The 15,867-nt window shown below is 42.7% G+C and overlaps 2 protein-coding genes across 2 annotated transcripts in view; one reads left to right on the top strand and one right to left on the bottom strand.

Moving 5' to 3' along the window:
* smc2 (structural maintenance of chromosomes 2) overlaps window positions 1-11,595 on the top strand; it is a 68,921-nt gene extending 57,326 nt beyond the window's left edge. Inside the window, exons 23-24 of the mRNA XM_068030643.1 lie at window positions 8,039-8,186; window positions 10,442-11,595. Coding sequence (XP_067886744.1) covers window positions 8,039-8,186; window positions 10,442-10,633 — 340 coding nt within the window. The 3' untranslated portion in view covers window positions 10,634-11,595. The remainder of the gene's footprint in view (window positions 1-8,038; window positions 8,187-10,441) is intronic.
* A 2,164-nt stretch (window positions 11,596-13,759) lies between these two features.
* The window catches only part of LOC137369437 (neuroendocrine protein 7B2-like), a 35,442-nt gene continuing 33,334 nt past the window's right edge, over window positions 13,760-15,867 (bottom strand). The window contains exon 6 of the mRNA XM_068030642.1: window positions 13,760-15,253. Within this exon, the coding sequence (XP_067886743.1) occupies window positions 15,155-15,253 (99 nt within the window). The 3' untranslated portion in view covers window positions 13,760-15,154. The remainder of the gene's footprint in view (window positions 15,254-15,867) is intronic.

Genomic DNA, 15,867 nt, shown 5'->3' with positions numbered 1-15,867 from the left:
CAATAATGTACTATTAATAATTGCTGCCATTTTCAATCTAAAAGTGTGCTGTAAAGATTTACCACCTACCAAGCGAGTATTCTTTTGTGAGCTCGGACCATAAGCACTAACTTAGCTACAACTTTGGAGGAGTCACAAGTGCGTGGCATATCTGCTGATAGATAAGCAGGTCCATGTGCTAGAATTGATGACACATCATAATTGTCAACAGCTTACAACTCCAGTTAACCCATAGCAATGTCCTCAAACTCTTTTGAGATTTGGAATTTAAGCCTAACAGCATTTGCAAGTTCCATGATTAGTCTGATGCTGTTTTGAAAGTTAGAGCTCAGATTTTTGCAGTGCCTTTCGCAGTGTCCTAAAGAGACCTACAGCAATTCATTGCTTTCAAGTGTAGTCGTCGTTTTGTAGGAAAACAAGGTAACTAATTTGCACAGAGCAAGATCTTGTTCAGAATCTTTCTTTCTTTAAACTATGGCCTTTGCCAATAGAAAACATTATCCAGCCAATGCTGATTTATATTAAACAGAAACATTATCCCCTGACCCATCCATTTACTGTTAGTTTTCCAACTTTGTTGGCATCAGCTGCCATTCATGATCATCGTACACAGTCCCTTTTGGCTTCATTATTCAGTTTCTATTGACTCTTACCTGAGTCACTTGCCTGTTGTCTTGGAGATCTTCAGGATGAGATTGGGTAGCATACGTTAGTCTCAAGAAACATGGGATCTGTGTTGGTCAGGGTAAGTGGAGATTGGGTGCTCACTTTGCTCTGGGGCTCTTGTTTATGAATTGCTGAATTTAGAGTCGCAGACTCGATTAGATGACTAGTTGTTGCATACTTTATATTAAATAAAAACAGAAAATCCTCAACAGATTAGGCAGCATCTGGGGAGAGAGAAACCAAAGTAGTGCTTCAGGTTAATCACCTTTTATCTGTTTCTCTCTCCACAGATGCTACCTGACCTGCTGAATATTTTCTGTTTTTATTTACAGGGCCAATAAGGGAGAAAACAAACTGGAAAATTCCCTTCCAAACTCATCAAGTGATCAAAACCAGTCCCAGAGATCACATGGATCGTGTGTTTATTTCTTAATCTGCTATCTTAGGAACATAGGAACAGGAATAGGCCATTCAGCCCATCGACCTGCCCCGCCATTCAACACGATCGTGGCTGATCATCCACTTCAATGCCTTTTTCCCACACTATCCCCATATCCCATTATGTCATTTGTATTTAGAAATCTGTCAATCTCTGCTTTGAACATATTCAGTGACTGAGCTTCCACAGCCCTCTGGGGTAGAGAATTCCAAATATTCACAACCCTCTGAGTAAAGAAATTTCTCCTTATCTCTGTCCTAAGTGGCTTCCCCCTTATTTTGAAATTGTGTCTCCTGGTTCTAGACTCCCCAACCAGGGAAAACATCTTAGCTGCATCTACCCTGTCTATCCCTTTTAAGTATTTTGTAGGTTTCAGTGAGATCACCTCTCATTCTTTGAAACTCAAAAGAATACAGGCCCAGTTGCCCCAATCTCTCTTCATAGGACAGTCCCGCCATCCTGGGAACAAGTCTGGTGAATCTTCATTGCACACCCTCTGGCAATAATATCCTTCGTAAGGTAAATGGACCAAAATTGCACTCCAGGTGTGGTCTAACCAAGGTTCTATACATTGCGATAAAGGCTAACATACCATTAGCCTTCCTAATTGCTTGCTGCACCGACATGTTACCTTTCAGTGACTTATTGACAAGGACACCCACCCAGGTCCCTTTGTACATCTACACTTTCTAATCTCTTACCATTTAAGAAATACTCTGCACATCTGTTCCTCCTACCAAAGTGAATAACCTCACATTTTTCCACATTATATTCCATCTGCCACATTTTTGCCCACTCACTAAGTCTGTCCAAATCCCAAATTCTATATAATGTGATCTCTGCCCCTGTGATTTTAATCTTTGAAAGATAGTTGATCAACTACAACCAATATGGTGGGTATGTTGAGTTTTATCAGAGTTTAAGACAGAATATAAACACACTAGTTACATGGAAAAAACATACGAGCATGACAAGTAGCGGGTACCTGCCCAGATCAGGCAGGACGGCTGGCATGAGCTCACAGTTCTTCTTTCTGTTTCATTCTCAGTGACTCACGTCTTCACGACTTCTCAAACTACCCAAGAGTGTTGGCATGGATCTACCCTTCAGTGCCTATGGCACTGAAGCCTCCCAAAGTCTCTTTTTAGACCCTTTTTCAGGGGTGGACCTGGATGGATTATTGACTAGACATTTTTGCCCTATAACGATATACTTTATTACGAAATACCCTATAAAACATGGAACTCTTTGTCTAAACCTTGAGTTGAAAAGCTTGCCTTTAATGTCATTTAACTGCCATTAACTTCTTGAGCCTTCGCATATATACATGCAAAAATACGAATTAGGAACAGAAGTAGGCCATTCGGCCCCTCCAGCCTGCTCCGCCATTCAATAAGATCATGGCTGATCTGATTGAGTCTCGAATTCCACACTCCCATCTACTCCTGATAACCATTGATTCTTGTTAGGTAAGGGAATCTATCTACCTCCGCCTTAAAAATATTCAATGAGCCGGCCTCCAGCACCTGAGGCAGAGAGTTCCAAAGTCGCACAACCCTCAGAGAAAAAATCTCTCCTCATCTCTGTCCTAAAAGGGTGACCCCTAATTTTAAAACAGTGCCCCCTAGTGTTGCACTCACCCACAAGAGGAAACATCATTTCCACATGCACCTTGTCAAGACCGTTCAGGATTTTGTATGCTTCAATCAAATCTCCCCTCACTCTTCTAAACTCCAGTGAAAACAAACCCAGTCTTTCCAACCTTTCCTCATAAGACAACCCGCTCATTCCAGGTATCAATCTAGTAAACCTCCTCTGAACTGACTCCAGTGCATTCACATCCTTCCTTAAATAAGGAGATCAAAACTGCACACAGTATTCGAGATGTGGTCTCGCCAATGCCCTGTATAACTGAAGTATAACATCCTTACTTTTATTCTCGATTCCTCTCGTAATAAAGGATAGCATTCCATTAGCCTTCTTCATTACTTGCTGTACCTGCATACTAACCTTTTGTGACTCATGCACCAGAACATCTAGATCCCTCTGTACCTCGGAATTCTACAGTTCTCCGTTTAAGTAATCCTCTGCTTTTTTATTCTTCCTGCCAAAATGTACAGTTTCACATTTTCCTACATTATACTCCATTTGCTAGATTTCTGCCCGCTCACTCAATCTATCTATGTTGGTCTGCAACCTCTTTATGTCCTTTTGACAACATATTTTCCTACCTATCTCTGTTCTTGATCAATCAGGCCTTACATCATCCTCTGCTTATTTTAGCTCAAGCTATTCTTCCTGACCAGTGGCATCCTCCCCAGAAACATGCCACCTCTGGCCTTCAGAGCTAACTGTCAGAAGTTTCATTATTTGTATCTGTTCCACTGTCACTTATTTACGTCTAAGGCAATTCATAAGGCCTATTAACGAGCTGTTTGTAACAGCCATTCAGTTCATCTATTGGTTTTTTTTATCAGACTATTGAACCATAGGGCTGGATTTTACCAGTCCCCTGGTGGCGGGGGGGCCTGGAAAATACCTCTGGGAGAGGCCCGCCGTGGACCTCGATGCTGGGAAGGCTCCGCCCCATTTTACCGGCGGTGGCAAGGCCTTGTGGCAGCCCGCGTGCTCGGTGACTGGAGCCTCAAAAAAATATTTTAATTTGTGTAAATAAATGAATTAATACTTACCTCATTGCAACTGCCATCCTGCTGCGATATTCTGGCCGGTTGCCGGAACTCGCGTGCCTTCAGATCTCTGTTTGGAGATCTGAGGTGAAACACCGTTTGGGAGGGGGGAGCAGGTAAGTTTTCGGAGGGGGGTGGGTGGTGAGGGGTGGGAGAGGGGAGAAAACCTACCTGATTGGTTGAGGGGAGATGGGAAGGGGTGAAGGTAAAAGGTTCTGAACTTTGGGCTGGGTGGGGGGGGGGGTGCGGTGGTGCCATCTACTCAAGCTAAGTATTTTGGTGGGGGGAGAGGACAAGAATGTTATGTAATGCTATTGGAGGGGTGGGAGAGGGGCTGGGAATATTTCTGTAATTATTTTTAATATGCTCACATTGCACTGTCCCTTTTAATAATTGAAACTCAATAAGAGCTCTAAGCCATTTAAAAATGGCACCGCGCCTGCGCAGTAGTGCCGGATGACGTTGCCCCGCCCCATCCATTTAAATGAGCTGCCACGCTAAATATCGCGGCGGCTCCGCGGTGCATATCTCACGCGTGTGCTGTGTCGTTTTTGAAGCTCACCGCTAAGCTGGAAAAATTCAGTCCATAGTGTTCACTAAAGTAACTTCTATTCCACTTCCACACACTAACTTACATATTTCAGCAAGCATCTTAGGCAGGGTTAAATGAAGAACCTAACATAGCTTTGTAGTATGTTTGGTTGTTTTGTTTTTAAGTATCTGCCCAATTGTTCTCCAGCTAGGCCTCGTCTGACCATGGCCCCTTTCCGGGCCCAGGTACAGCTGTCATCACCTAAGAATAATCATTCCCCTAGCTTTGTTTCCAGGGAAATTAAATCTTAAGCAGTTTTCAGAAAAATGAAACTTGCAGCACTAAATTATTCTTATAAAATTCGAACAGAACTTGACAGGGTAGATGCAGGAAGGATGTTCCCGATGGTGGGGGAGTCCAGAACCAGGGGTCATAGTCTAAGGATACAGGGTAAACCTTTCAGGACTGAGATGAGAAGAAATCTCTTCACCCAGAGAGTGGTGAGCCTGTGGAATTCGCTACCACAGAAAGCAGTTGAGGCCAAAACACTATGTTTTCAAGAAGGAGTTAGATATAGCTCTTGGGTCTAAAGGGATCAGAGGGTATGGGACAGAAGCAGGAACAGGCTACTGAGTTGGATGATCAGCCATGATCGTAATGAATGGCGGAGCAGGCTCGAAGGGCCGAATGGCCTACTCCTGCTCCTATTTTCTATGTTTCTATATTCCTTTACCAGTTACAAGGTGATTTTTATATGTGTTTATTCTAAGCATTTTTCTGATTTCTAATACCAGCCGGCAACACATTCTAGAGGTTTGTTACTCTCTGGGAATAGAATAACCGTTTAACATCTAGGGCTGAATTTTATCAGCACGCCGAGCTTCGCCGCGGTGCGCTGTGAAGGCGGCGGTCTTCCAACACGGAAGTGCCACCACACAACCCCCACGATATTAGGCAGGGGGGCTGATTTAATTGGAGGGGGCGGAGCAGCGGACTCCATGATGTAGAGGGGGCGGCCGCCGCATCCCCGGCAACAGCATCCGGCGCCATTGCGCAGGCACCAGTGCCATTTTTAATGGGCTTCAAGCCCTTCCGGTTATATTTAAATATTTAAAGGTGCCGTGAGCTTAAAAAAATTAATAAACGTTTAATATAACATTGAATCCCCTATCCCACCCACCCCCCCCCCCAACTAAGTTCTAAACACACAAATTGACCTATCCCCCCAAAAGTCCACTTTTTGAAATTCTGAACTTTCCACCCCAAAGTTCAGTATCTTTGACCCTCAACCCCTTCCCACCATCCTCACAATTGATAGGAATAGTTTCCCCTGCTCCTCTCTTTCCCCCCCCCCCCCCCCCCCACCGACCGCCCTGATAATTTTATTCCTCCTCCTCCTCCCCACCAGTGTCTCACCTCAGAACTCCATTGGAGTTCCAAAGGCGTGCGAGTTGCAGCTGGCTGGCTGTAAAATCGGCGTGGGACAGCCACTGGCGGCAGGTAAATTCATTTGCATGTTAATGTGGCTAATTTCAATATTTTAATGAAGGTGTCACCACTTAGTGGCGGGGGGCCTAACCGAGGCCTTGCCACAGCCACTGATATCCAGCAGGGGTCTTCTCGGTGTCATGGATCGTGGCGGCCACTCCCACTAGCATTTATGGGCCTCCCCACCACAATCCATGGTGTCGAGGGGCTGGTAAAATTCAGCCCCTTGTCTGTTTCAGATTTTGTGTAATTGGAGTCCTTCCCCATCTATCACCAGGCAATGGAGTCCATTGCTTTTGTTGTTTTATAAATCTCCCATCTTTTGCTGTAAGTCTATGCTGCTCTTGAGTCATATAGGCTCTATAAGCTTTTATGAGTAAGGTTCTTTCAGTTAGAAATCATTCTTGTATCTGTCCTCCTGAATTTTTTCTGAGACCACTATATCAGCCAACATGTGAGGGGACCAAATATTGATTTTATCTGCCCTACCCCCATACCCGTATTTGTTTCTGTTTAAATGCTTCTACTTTTCCCAGTTGTCCATTCCTTGGTTGAAATGTGCATTTACACAACTGATCTTTTTCAGACAGATTTGTGAAAAATATTAGATATGTATATAGTGTCAGGTCATGTCATGACTTTTTTGAAAAAATTACTTGCAGTAATATAAAGACTTTAATTTAACGGCAAACTATTTTGCCGATAATTTTAATCTGATATGATAATGCTAAGTATGGCCTGCCATATCAAGTCAAAATTATTCAGGCAAATTAGCATTATGTTAAGTAGTGCAGGAAGGCAATCTTGAACCAAGGCTCTGCTTGTGAGAATACTTTTTTTTTATTCATTCATGGGATGTGGGCGTCGTTGGCAAGACCAGCATTTATTGGCCATCCCTAATTGCCCTTGAGAAGGTGGTGGTGAGCTGCTGCCTTGAACCGCTGCAGTCCATGTGGGGTAGATACACCCACAGTGCTGTTAGGAAGGGAGTTCCAGGATTTTGACCCAGCGACAGTGAAGGAACGGCGATATAGTTCCAAGTCGCGATGGTGTGAGACTTGGAGGGGAACTTGCAGGTCGTGGTGTTCTCATGCATTTGCTGCCCTTGTCCTTCTAGTTGGTAGAGGTTGCTGTCTAAGGAGCCTTGCAGCTGTGCATCTTGTAGATGGTACACACTGCTGCCACTGTGTGTCGGTGGTGGAGGGAGTGAATATTTGTAGATGGGGTGCCAAACAGGTAGGCTGCTTTTTCCTGGATGGTGTTGAGCTTTGTGAGTGTTGTTGGAGCTGCATCCGTCCAGACAAGTGGAGAATATTCCATCACACTCCTGATTTGTGCCTTGTGGATGGTGGACAGGCTTTGGGGAGTTAGGAGGGGAGTTACTCACTGCAGGATTCCTAGCCTCTGACCTGCTCTTGTAGCCATGTTATTTATATGGCTACTCCAGTTCAGTTTCTGGTCAATGGTAGCCCCTAAGATGTTGATAGTGGGGGATTCAGCGATGGTAATGCCGTTGAATGTCATGGGGAGGATGGTTAGATTCTCTCTTGTTGGAGATAGTCATTGCCTGGCACTTGTGTGGCACGAATGTTACTTGCCACATATCAGCCCAAGCCTGGATATAGCCCAGGTCTTGCTGCATTTCTACATGGACTGTTTCAGTATCTGAGGGGTCACGAATGGTGCTGAACATTGTGTAACCATCAGCGAAAATTCCCACTTCTGACCTTATGATTGAAGGAAGGTCATTGATGAAGCAGCTGAAGATGGTTGGGCCCAGGACACAACCCTGAGGAACTCCTGCAGTGATGTCCTGGAGCTGAGATGATTGACCTCCAACAACCACAACCATCTTCCTTTGCGCTAGGTATGACTCCCAACCAGCGGAGGGTTTTCCCCTGATTCCCATTGACCTCAGTTTTGCTAGGGCTCATTGATGCCATGCTCGGTCAAATGCTGCCTTGATGTCAAGGGCAGTCACTCTCATCTCACCTCTTGAGTTCAGCTCTTTTGTCCATGTTTGAATCAAGGCTGTAATGAGGTCAGGAGCTGAGTGGCCCTGGCAGAACCCAAACTGAGCGTATGAAAGAAGCAATGGCTGGGATTGCTAGGGAGAAGTATACTTGGTTAACACTTGATTTGTTCAAATCAATGGACATCTAATTCTTTTTGTTCAGCTTCTGTTATGCTAACAGAATGTGATGGTTCTGCATTTATATTCCGTAGGTCGCTGGTGGCACTATCTTTGATCCTGGCCATGTTGCTGTTCAAACCTGCTCCAATTTATATTCTGGATGAAGTAGATGCGGCCCTGGACCTTTCTCATACCCAAAACATTGGACAGATGCTGCGAACACATTTCCGGCACTCCCAGGTATGTGATGTACAGTTAATATAAAAGAGAAATGAAAGGGGCAGATAAAAGTTTGATGTAGTTTAACTTAATTTTCAACGTGTTATTTGAATCCTACAATTTCTGCTCCCATCTTTCTTCTCTCACTCCTGTTTGCTCTGCTCCTTTACTCCTTACCGCTCCCTGATGTTGCCTCCCTCACCCTTTTCCTATCTCCCCTCCCATTCCTGAAATGTTTATTTCTCACTGAGGCATAGCTGCATATTTTGTTGATGCCCCCAATACCTTGCTCAAATGGTATCTTTGGTGGGCTGCTCAACAGTGGGACCATCACATCTGTTACTGTCCTCCACAAATGCTTTGAATAGGGATTGTTGGACACTGATCAATAATGGTAATGTGGATCAATTTTCCCCTTTATTGATCTAGGCCAATTTTATTGGCCCCACCACCTGCTAAGAACAATGTGGAACCTTCCTGTATGTCTTTGTTACTCGTTGCTGGAACCAGCTGAAGTTTACATTCAAGAGATGAGCAGTAAGGTCCCAGGTTCGATTCTCATGTTTGTGCTGAGTTAACCAGTCTCTCGAAATGCATGGTTAGGGGTTTCAGTTGGTTTCAGAGTCACTGGATTGAGGATTCCAAATTGCCCACGGTTCTTGCAGTCCACACCAAGATGTTGGCTGAGCAAGAATCAGACTTGTGTGGTGCCTCAGCAATTGAATACCCTGCCAACACTCACTGTTATGATTCACACACTGACAATGCCTGCCTCGTTGAGTTAGCAGAGGCAATACCTCAACTTTAGATAAAGAAGCAACTGTGAATGGAGTTGAAGTGGTTAAGGATGAAGCTGTAAGAGACCTAGGAATCTTAGACTGGAGCTCAAGTGTCCAACTAATATAGCGCAGCATTCGATTAAATCCAACAATGCATTGAACTGCATAGCCAGAACAGTAAACATACAAGTCAGAGGAAGTCATGATCAAACTATAGTTTTCTGGTCAGACTGCAACATTGATAGAGCAGCCATTCTTGGTTGTGAAGATGCAAGGGAGACATTTGAGTGATGGTGGCGGTGTTAGAGGAAAGACTGGAGCAACTTGGGCTGCTTTGACTCTATGTCAATTTTTGTCTGATTGCACTCTTGTGAAGCAGCTTGAGACGTTTTACTACATTAAAGGCGCTATATAAATGCAAGTTATTTGAGCCAGAAAAGATGTCCAAGGGCTAGTCTCATAGAACAGGAAGATCTGAAATATTACTGTTAAATAGTGAGTAAGAATGAAAAGACCTGGATTGAAACTAATATGGTAAATTTTCAGTACTGATATCAGAAAATTCTTTTTTGGATCAACTGATAGAATAAACCCTGGAATTGTGTGAAAAACAGTTGGAGGCTGAGCAGAGGATATCTTCAGATCTTACTGGATAGTTAATGGCCATCCTCATCTGTAACTATCTTGGAAATTCTGGGCAAATTAGAAAATTGGTAAAGTTTGGGGTGGTGAACTGTTGGTCATTAATGAGACTTTGCTGGGAGGAGGGAAGAGACTGGGGGAAATTTGGAGCTTAGAAGAAACAAAAGGGAAAGTTTAGACAGGTGATGAGCATAAGCAGGCTGCGTTTTTTTTCCCTACTGTGAAGAGCTGAAAGCTGGTCGTGAGATAATTATGGCTGCGAAAGGCCATTCAGCCTATCTTAGTTCATCCATGTAAAAGACCCCAAGTCTCCCCATTTCAGCATTCTGGTTAGTTCTTAAATGTCTTCAGTTTGTTTTTGCCTCCGCTACTCTATCTGTGATCTTGATCACCAATCCTAAATTTATCTTTTACTAGTTTGAACCAGTGTTCCTTTGTACTATTCCCTCAATTGATGTTGGCCATTTTTTCCAGAGTTAGTTTTTCAGACTGTCTGCTTTTGTATATATTTCTGCAAGACTTCTCAGACTTCTGAAAACCCATATTTCTTCAATCTTTCCTGACGACTCAGACCTCCAACATTGTAACCTCCTTGTAACTGTCCCCTGCACTGTGTCCAACCCTTGAATGTCTGCCTTTTACCTTGGAGTTGGCGTCTATTGTCAATGAATGGGAGAAGTAAATTATTATTGACAGACAAGGGAAACTCTATTCTCATTCTGTAGCTGGTTACTGTGGTAGTTATTTTGTCTGTGTTGCATCTTTTTGGCAGGGTAGAAGAGGAGAAATAGGAGCTGGAATAACTTTTTTTTTTAAAAACCCTGTTGAAGTAACTTTTTTTTTGAACTCCCTCAGTTTATCGTTGTGTCACTGAAAGATGGCATGTTCACTAATGCTAACGTCTTGTTCAAAACCAAGTTTGTGGATGGTGTGTCAACAGTCGCAAGATTTGCTCAGAGCCAAAATGGTTCAGTCATGCCCAATCGCCTTCCTGGACGAGCAGATAAAGAAAAAACAAAAGACAAGAGGAACAGACTGCAAATATAGGTCTGAAGTCTGCACAAGCTTCTAACAAATGGCTCTATGGAACTGTGCTGCTGTCTTCTGTATATGTAAAACTGTACAGCAAAGTTATTTTTCCTTTCTCTGTACTTTCCTGATACTTTTTTACATGACTGTTTTTAATATTTCTAATAAACTCTGCTTTTTTCCTATAATTATGAAAACTTTTCATGGACAACACTTTTAAAAAAAAATGTATAGAATATTTTTACATCACTATTCAAAAATACTGGCCAAATAATTAGTGGGACAGGTAAAAATTAAAAGGTTTTGATATAAGCTTTAAAATTAATCTATTTTAAGTGATTAGAAAGCAAAGGAATGATGTACAGTTTGTTTATGCTTTTGATTGTCTTCTGGCTCAGATTACGTTCTTGTGTCAATTGCTTCTTTCCCACTCAACACTGTATAAAGATCCAAGTCTACACGAGACTTTGATACTGCTGTATATGTGTGAGGATCTATTAACATTTCTCTTGCATTCCTGGGCAGGATGCAAGATAAAGGTTGTCATTTGGGAGGTAACCTCCTCTCTGGCTTTGTTGTAGCCTTTGTTTTTAAATCTGTACTTTTGTGATCATCTTGTTCCCATTAAGTTCTACTTATCCTTTAAAATGCTTAAGTCTCCCAGCCCTTCATCTGTTCTATTGCCATCAAGGGCCTGATTTTAACTGTCTAAGTAATTTGTTAAAATCGGGCCCCAAAGCTCATCTCACAGTATTGAACTCAAACTGATTCTTTCCCATGACCTCGAGCACAGAACTACCTGCACATCCCATGTCTGTCCTCCTTCCTGTACTCTTCAGAGACTTAAAACCAATGCAATGATATCTGATTATTTGTTCTCCTGATTAACTACTTCTTACTTTTTTTCACTTTAGAAGCAGCTGTTCTATGGAATTTAAACTTTCACCATGGCTTCCTAATATTAAAAAAATACAATCTTATTTTTTGTTAAGTCATAATTTTAGCATAGAGGTTACACACAACCTGCATGTATGTTTAGGGGTTGAGCAGAATTTCTTCACCTGAAAGATTGTGAATGTTTGGAATTCTCTACCCCCAGAGGGCTGTGAATGCCTATATTCAAGGCTAAGGGCGATAGATTTTTGGATTCCAGGGGAATCAAGGGAGATGGGCACCTGCTGGGAAAATAGAATTGAGGTAAAAGGCTTAGTGGCAGGAGGCAGAGGGTGATGGTCGAGGGTTGTTTTTGCGATTGGAAGCCAGTGACCAGTGGTGTACCGCAGGGATCGGTGCTGGGCCCCTTGCTGTATGTACTGTACATTAATGATTGAGACATGAATATAGGAGGTATGATCAGTAAGTTTGCAGATGACATGAAAAATGGTGGTGTCTTAAACAGTGAGGAGGAAAGGCTCAGATTACAGGACGATATAGATGGTCTAGTAAGATGGGTAGAGCAGTGGCAAATGGAATTTAATCCTGAGAAGTGTGAGGTGATGCATTTTGGGAGGACTAACAAGGCAAGAGAATATACAATGGATGGTAGGACCCTAGGAAGTACAGAGGGTCAGAGGGATCTTGGTGTACTTGTCCATAGATCACTGAAGGCAGCAGCACATGTGGTTCGGAAGGCATATGGGATACTTGCCTTTATTAGCCGAGGCGCAAAATATATGAGCAGGGAGGTTATGATGGAGCTGTATAAAACGCTAGTTCGGCCACAGTTTCAGCTATGAAGAGAGACTGGATAAGCTGGGGTTGTTTTCCTTAGAGCAGAGAAGGCTGAGGGGGGACCTGATTGAGGTACAGAAAATTATGAGGGGCATAGATAGGGTAGATAGAAAGAATCTTTTTCCTTTAGCAGAGGTGTCAATAACCAGGGGGCATAGATTTAAGGTCAGGGGTAGGAGGCTTAAGAGGGGATTTAAGGAAAAAAAATTTCACCCAGAGGGTGGTTGGAATCTGGAACACACAGCCTGAAGGGGTGGTAGAGGCAGGAACCCTCACAACATTTAAGTACTTAGATGAGCACTTGAAATGCCGTAGCAAACAAGGCTACGGGCCAAGTGCTGGAAAATGGGATTAGAATATAGGTGCTTGATGAGCCGAAGGGCCTGTTTCTGTGCTGTATAACTATGACTACAATTCTTCATGAGCTTATTGAATGGTAGAGCAGGCTTGATGGGTGATATGTCCTACTCCTCTTGTTTCTTATATACTTCCAGTGTGCTGATTAGGTACATAACATAAGTCCTGGAGACAATGAAAATGCCAGTTTTGGAGGAAATCTGAGGTTGAATGAACAATTTAAAGGTGACTTTTTTTTTTAAATAGTTACTTTTTCTTAGTCTTTTTCAGGTTCTTGTCATGTTAACTATTTTTCTTTCGGGGGGCTTTGGATATATAGTAGACATTTCATCCCTCTACCAACAAGACTGAGTTCTGACTAGTTGCTTGACGTTAGGAGGTATGATTTCTCCCCATTCAGTTTTCCCTTCATTCTCCCAACTAGGCTGTATAGAATTATGGTTGCAAAAATGATATTCTGCCTTCCATGGACATTGTACACCAGTCAGATAATGATCTTGAAATTGTGTTTTCACCAGAAGTGTATTACCACAGAAAAGGCTGAAATAACCATATTAAATAATAGTAACATGGTACATTCTCTAATATTTTGCATCTACATTATAGAAGATGCAAAAAACAGTCCAGTTATAGCTGTAAATCAGGAGGTGGAAGAGAGGAACTTAGTGAAATTACAATCAGCAGGGAAGTTGTACTGACCAAACTGATGGAGCTGCAGGCTGTCAAGTCCCCGGGTGCTGATGGACTTCATCCTACGGTCTGAAAAGAGGTGGCTAATGGGGTAGATGCGTTAGTGTTAATTTTTCAAAATTCGTCAGATTCTGGAAAGGTTCCATCAGACTGGAAAGTAGCAAATATGACCCCTCTATTCAAGAAGGGGGGTGCGGGTGGAGGAAGAAAACAAAATAGGCCAGTTAACTTGATGTCTGTCATGGGGAAGGTGTTGGAATCGATCCGCAAGGCGGTTGTCGCTGGGCACTTAAAAAAAAACAACGTAATCGGAAATAATCAGCATGGTTTTGTGAACCAATTTATTGGAGTTCTTTGAAGGAGTGACATGTGCTGTGGATAAAGGAGAGCCCGTTGCCGCACTGTACTTGGATTGCCAGAAGGCATCTGACAAGGTGCCACATAAAAAGTTATTGCGCAAAGTAGGAGTCAGGGATAACATTAGCATAGATAGAAGATTGGCTGGCAAAAAATAGAGAGTATGCATAACTGGTTCCTTTTCTGATTGGCAGGATGCAACAAGTGGAGTCCCGCAAGGGTCTGTGCTGGGGCTCAACTTTTTATAATTTTATCAATAACTTAGATAAGGGGAGCAATGGCATGGTAGCTAAATTTGCAGATGACACAAAGATAGGTCGGAAAGTATGTTGTGAAGAGAACATGAGGTTGCAGACCGACATAGATAGGTTGAGTGAGTGGACAAAAATCTAGCAGATGGAGTATAATGTTGGAAAATGTGAAGTTGTTCACTTTGGCAGGAAGAATTAAAAAAAGCAGAGTAGTAAAACGGAGAACGACTGCAGAATTCCGAGGTGTAGAGGGATCTAGGTGTTCTAGTGCATGAGTCTCAAAGAGTTAGTATGTAGGTACAGCTTGTTTTCACTGGAGTTTAGAACAGGGAGGGGAGATGTGATTGAAGTTTATAAGATCCTGAACGGTCTTGACAAGGTGGATGTGGAGAGGATGTTTCCACTTGTGGGTGAGTCCAGAACGAAGGGGCACGGTTTTAAAATTAGGGTCACCCTTTTAAGACAGAGATGAGGAGAATTTTTTTCCCTCAGAGGGTTGTGCGACTTTGGAACTTTCTGCCTCAGAAGGTGGTGGAGGCAGGGTCATTGAATATTTTTAAGGCGGACGTAGATAGATTCTTGTTAGGCAAGGGAATTAAAATTTATTGGGGGTAGATGGGAGCATGAAATTCGAAACACAAACCGATCAGCCATGATCTTATTTCTCCATACCATTTATGTGCTCCTATCTTAAAAATATGAGGGTTGTTTATACCCATTCAGTACATATTACCTTCTGCAGTTTGAGCTACTACGAAAGTCAGTAACCAGGCATGAGTCTGCACTGGGGCTGTGAAACTGCTGACTTGAAGCCCTGGACATTAACATGTGAAATGCTTTTGCTAATTAGTGTGCAGAGAAATGGAAATCTAAATGTCAAAAGACTGAAGTTAAAATTACAGCCATTCAATATTTCATTAATTTTCAGATGCATTAAGTTAGTTAGACTTTTATTACAATGGTAGTGGAGCCTTGCTCAATTAACGTTAATGCAACTAGCAAGGGACTCTTGCAAACCTAAGGTGCCACTACTGCTAGCGACGCAAAATAGATTTCTACTTGCTACCTACTTAACAGAGAATGCCATAGCTTTATGAACTTTGATTGATCCTAAGCGATTAGATGTGGAAATGTTTTAGTTTTGGTGACTGAGCTACTCATTGGCACTTCTGTCCTCTTCAGAGAAATGAGGAGCTGATTTCTTGGCAACGACATTGTTGAGTCTCTTCCCTCGCAGGTATGGATTCACACTCTGGGGGAAAAAAAATGATTATTTTAGTGTCTGATGTCCATATTGAAATAGTGTTGTTTAAACTTTATAATTGCTTAGGGGATAGTGCGCTCAGGCACTGACAATGCTCTAAGGTGACCAAGATGGTTTAGCCCATGTTTAGTATAAAATGCTATCTTCGTACAGAGTTGAAGCCTGCACAAGGAAAAGTGGACTGGAGGCTTGTTAACCTGCTGCTTGCCACTTAAATTGCCTTCAAATCACTCATTAAAGAGACTGCACAGCATTTTGGTGGCTGGTGCTTCAACTCATGCCCTCTCCCAACAGTTACGAACTGGTTGGGAATAACGATGGTGTTGATGTCTATTTCAAGTGCAACTTAAAGCTGTACTCGTGATTTGTTGTCAGTTGCTGCTGGAGATGTGAAGAGAACCTATGAAACACAATGGGAGCCTTTTGTCAAGACTTCAAACTTAGGCAACATGTATTCTGAAAGTTCTGTGAGGACTTCAACAAACAAAGTGCTGTGCTACTACACCTTATAGGAGTCACTGAGAAAGGGAGTGCTTGGTTGTGGGCATCTTGTTAGGGAGTCCTCATTGATCTGGAGGAGGACACAAGGCCAGGCAGAGCAT

The sequence above is a fragment of the Heterodontus francisci genome, chromosome 4 (genome assembly GCF_036365525.1).
Source record: "Heterodontus francisci isolate sHetFra1 chromosome 4, sHetFra1.hap1, whole genome shotgun sequence".
In the NCBI taxonomy this organism is placed as follows: Eukaryota; Metazoa; Chordata; class Chondrichthyes; order Heterodontiformes; family Heterodontidae; genus Heterodontus; species Heterodontus francisci.
This window is presented reverse-complemented; position numbering and strand designations above follow the sequence as displayed.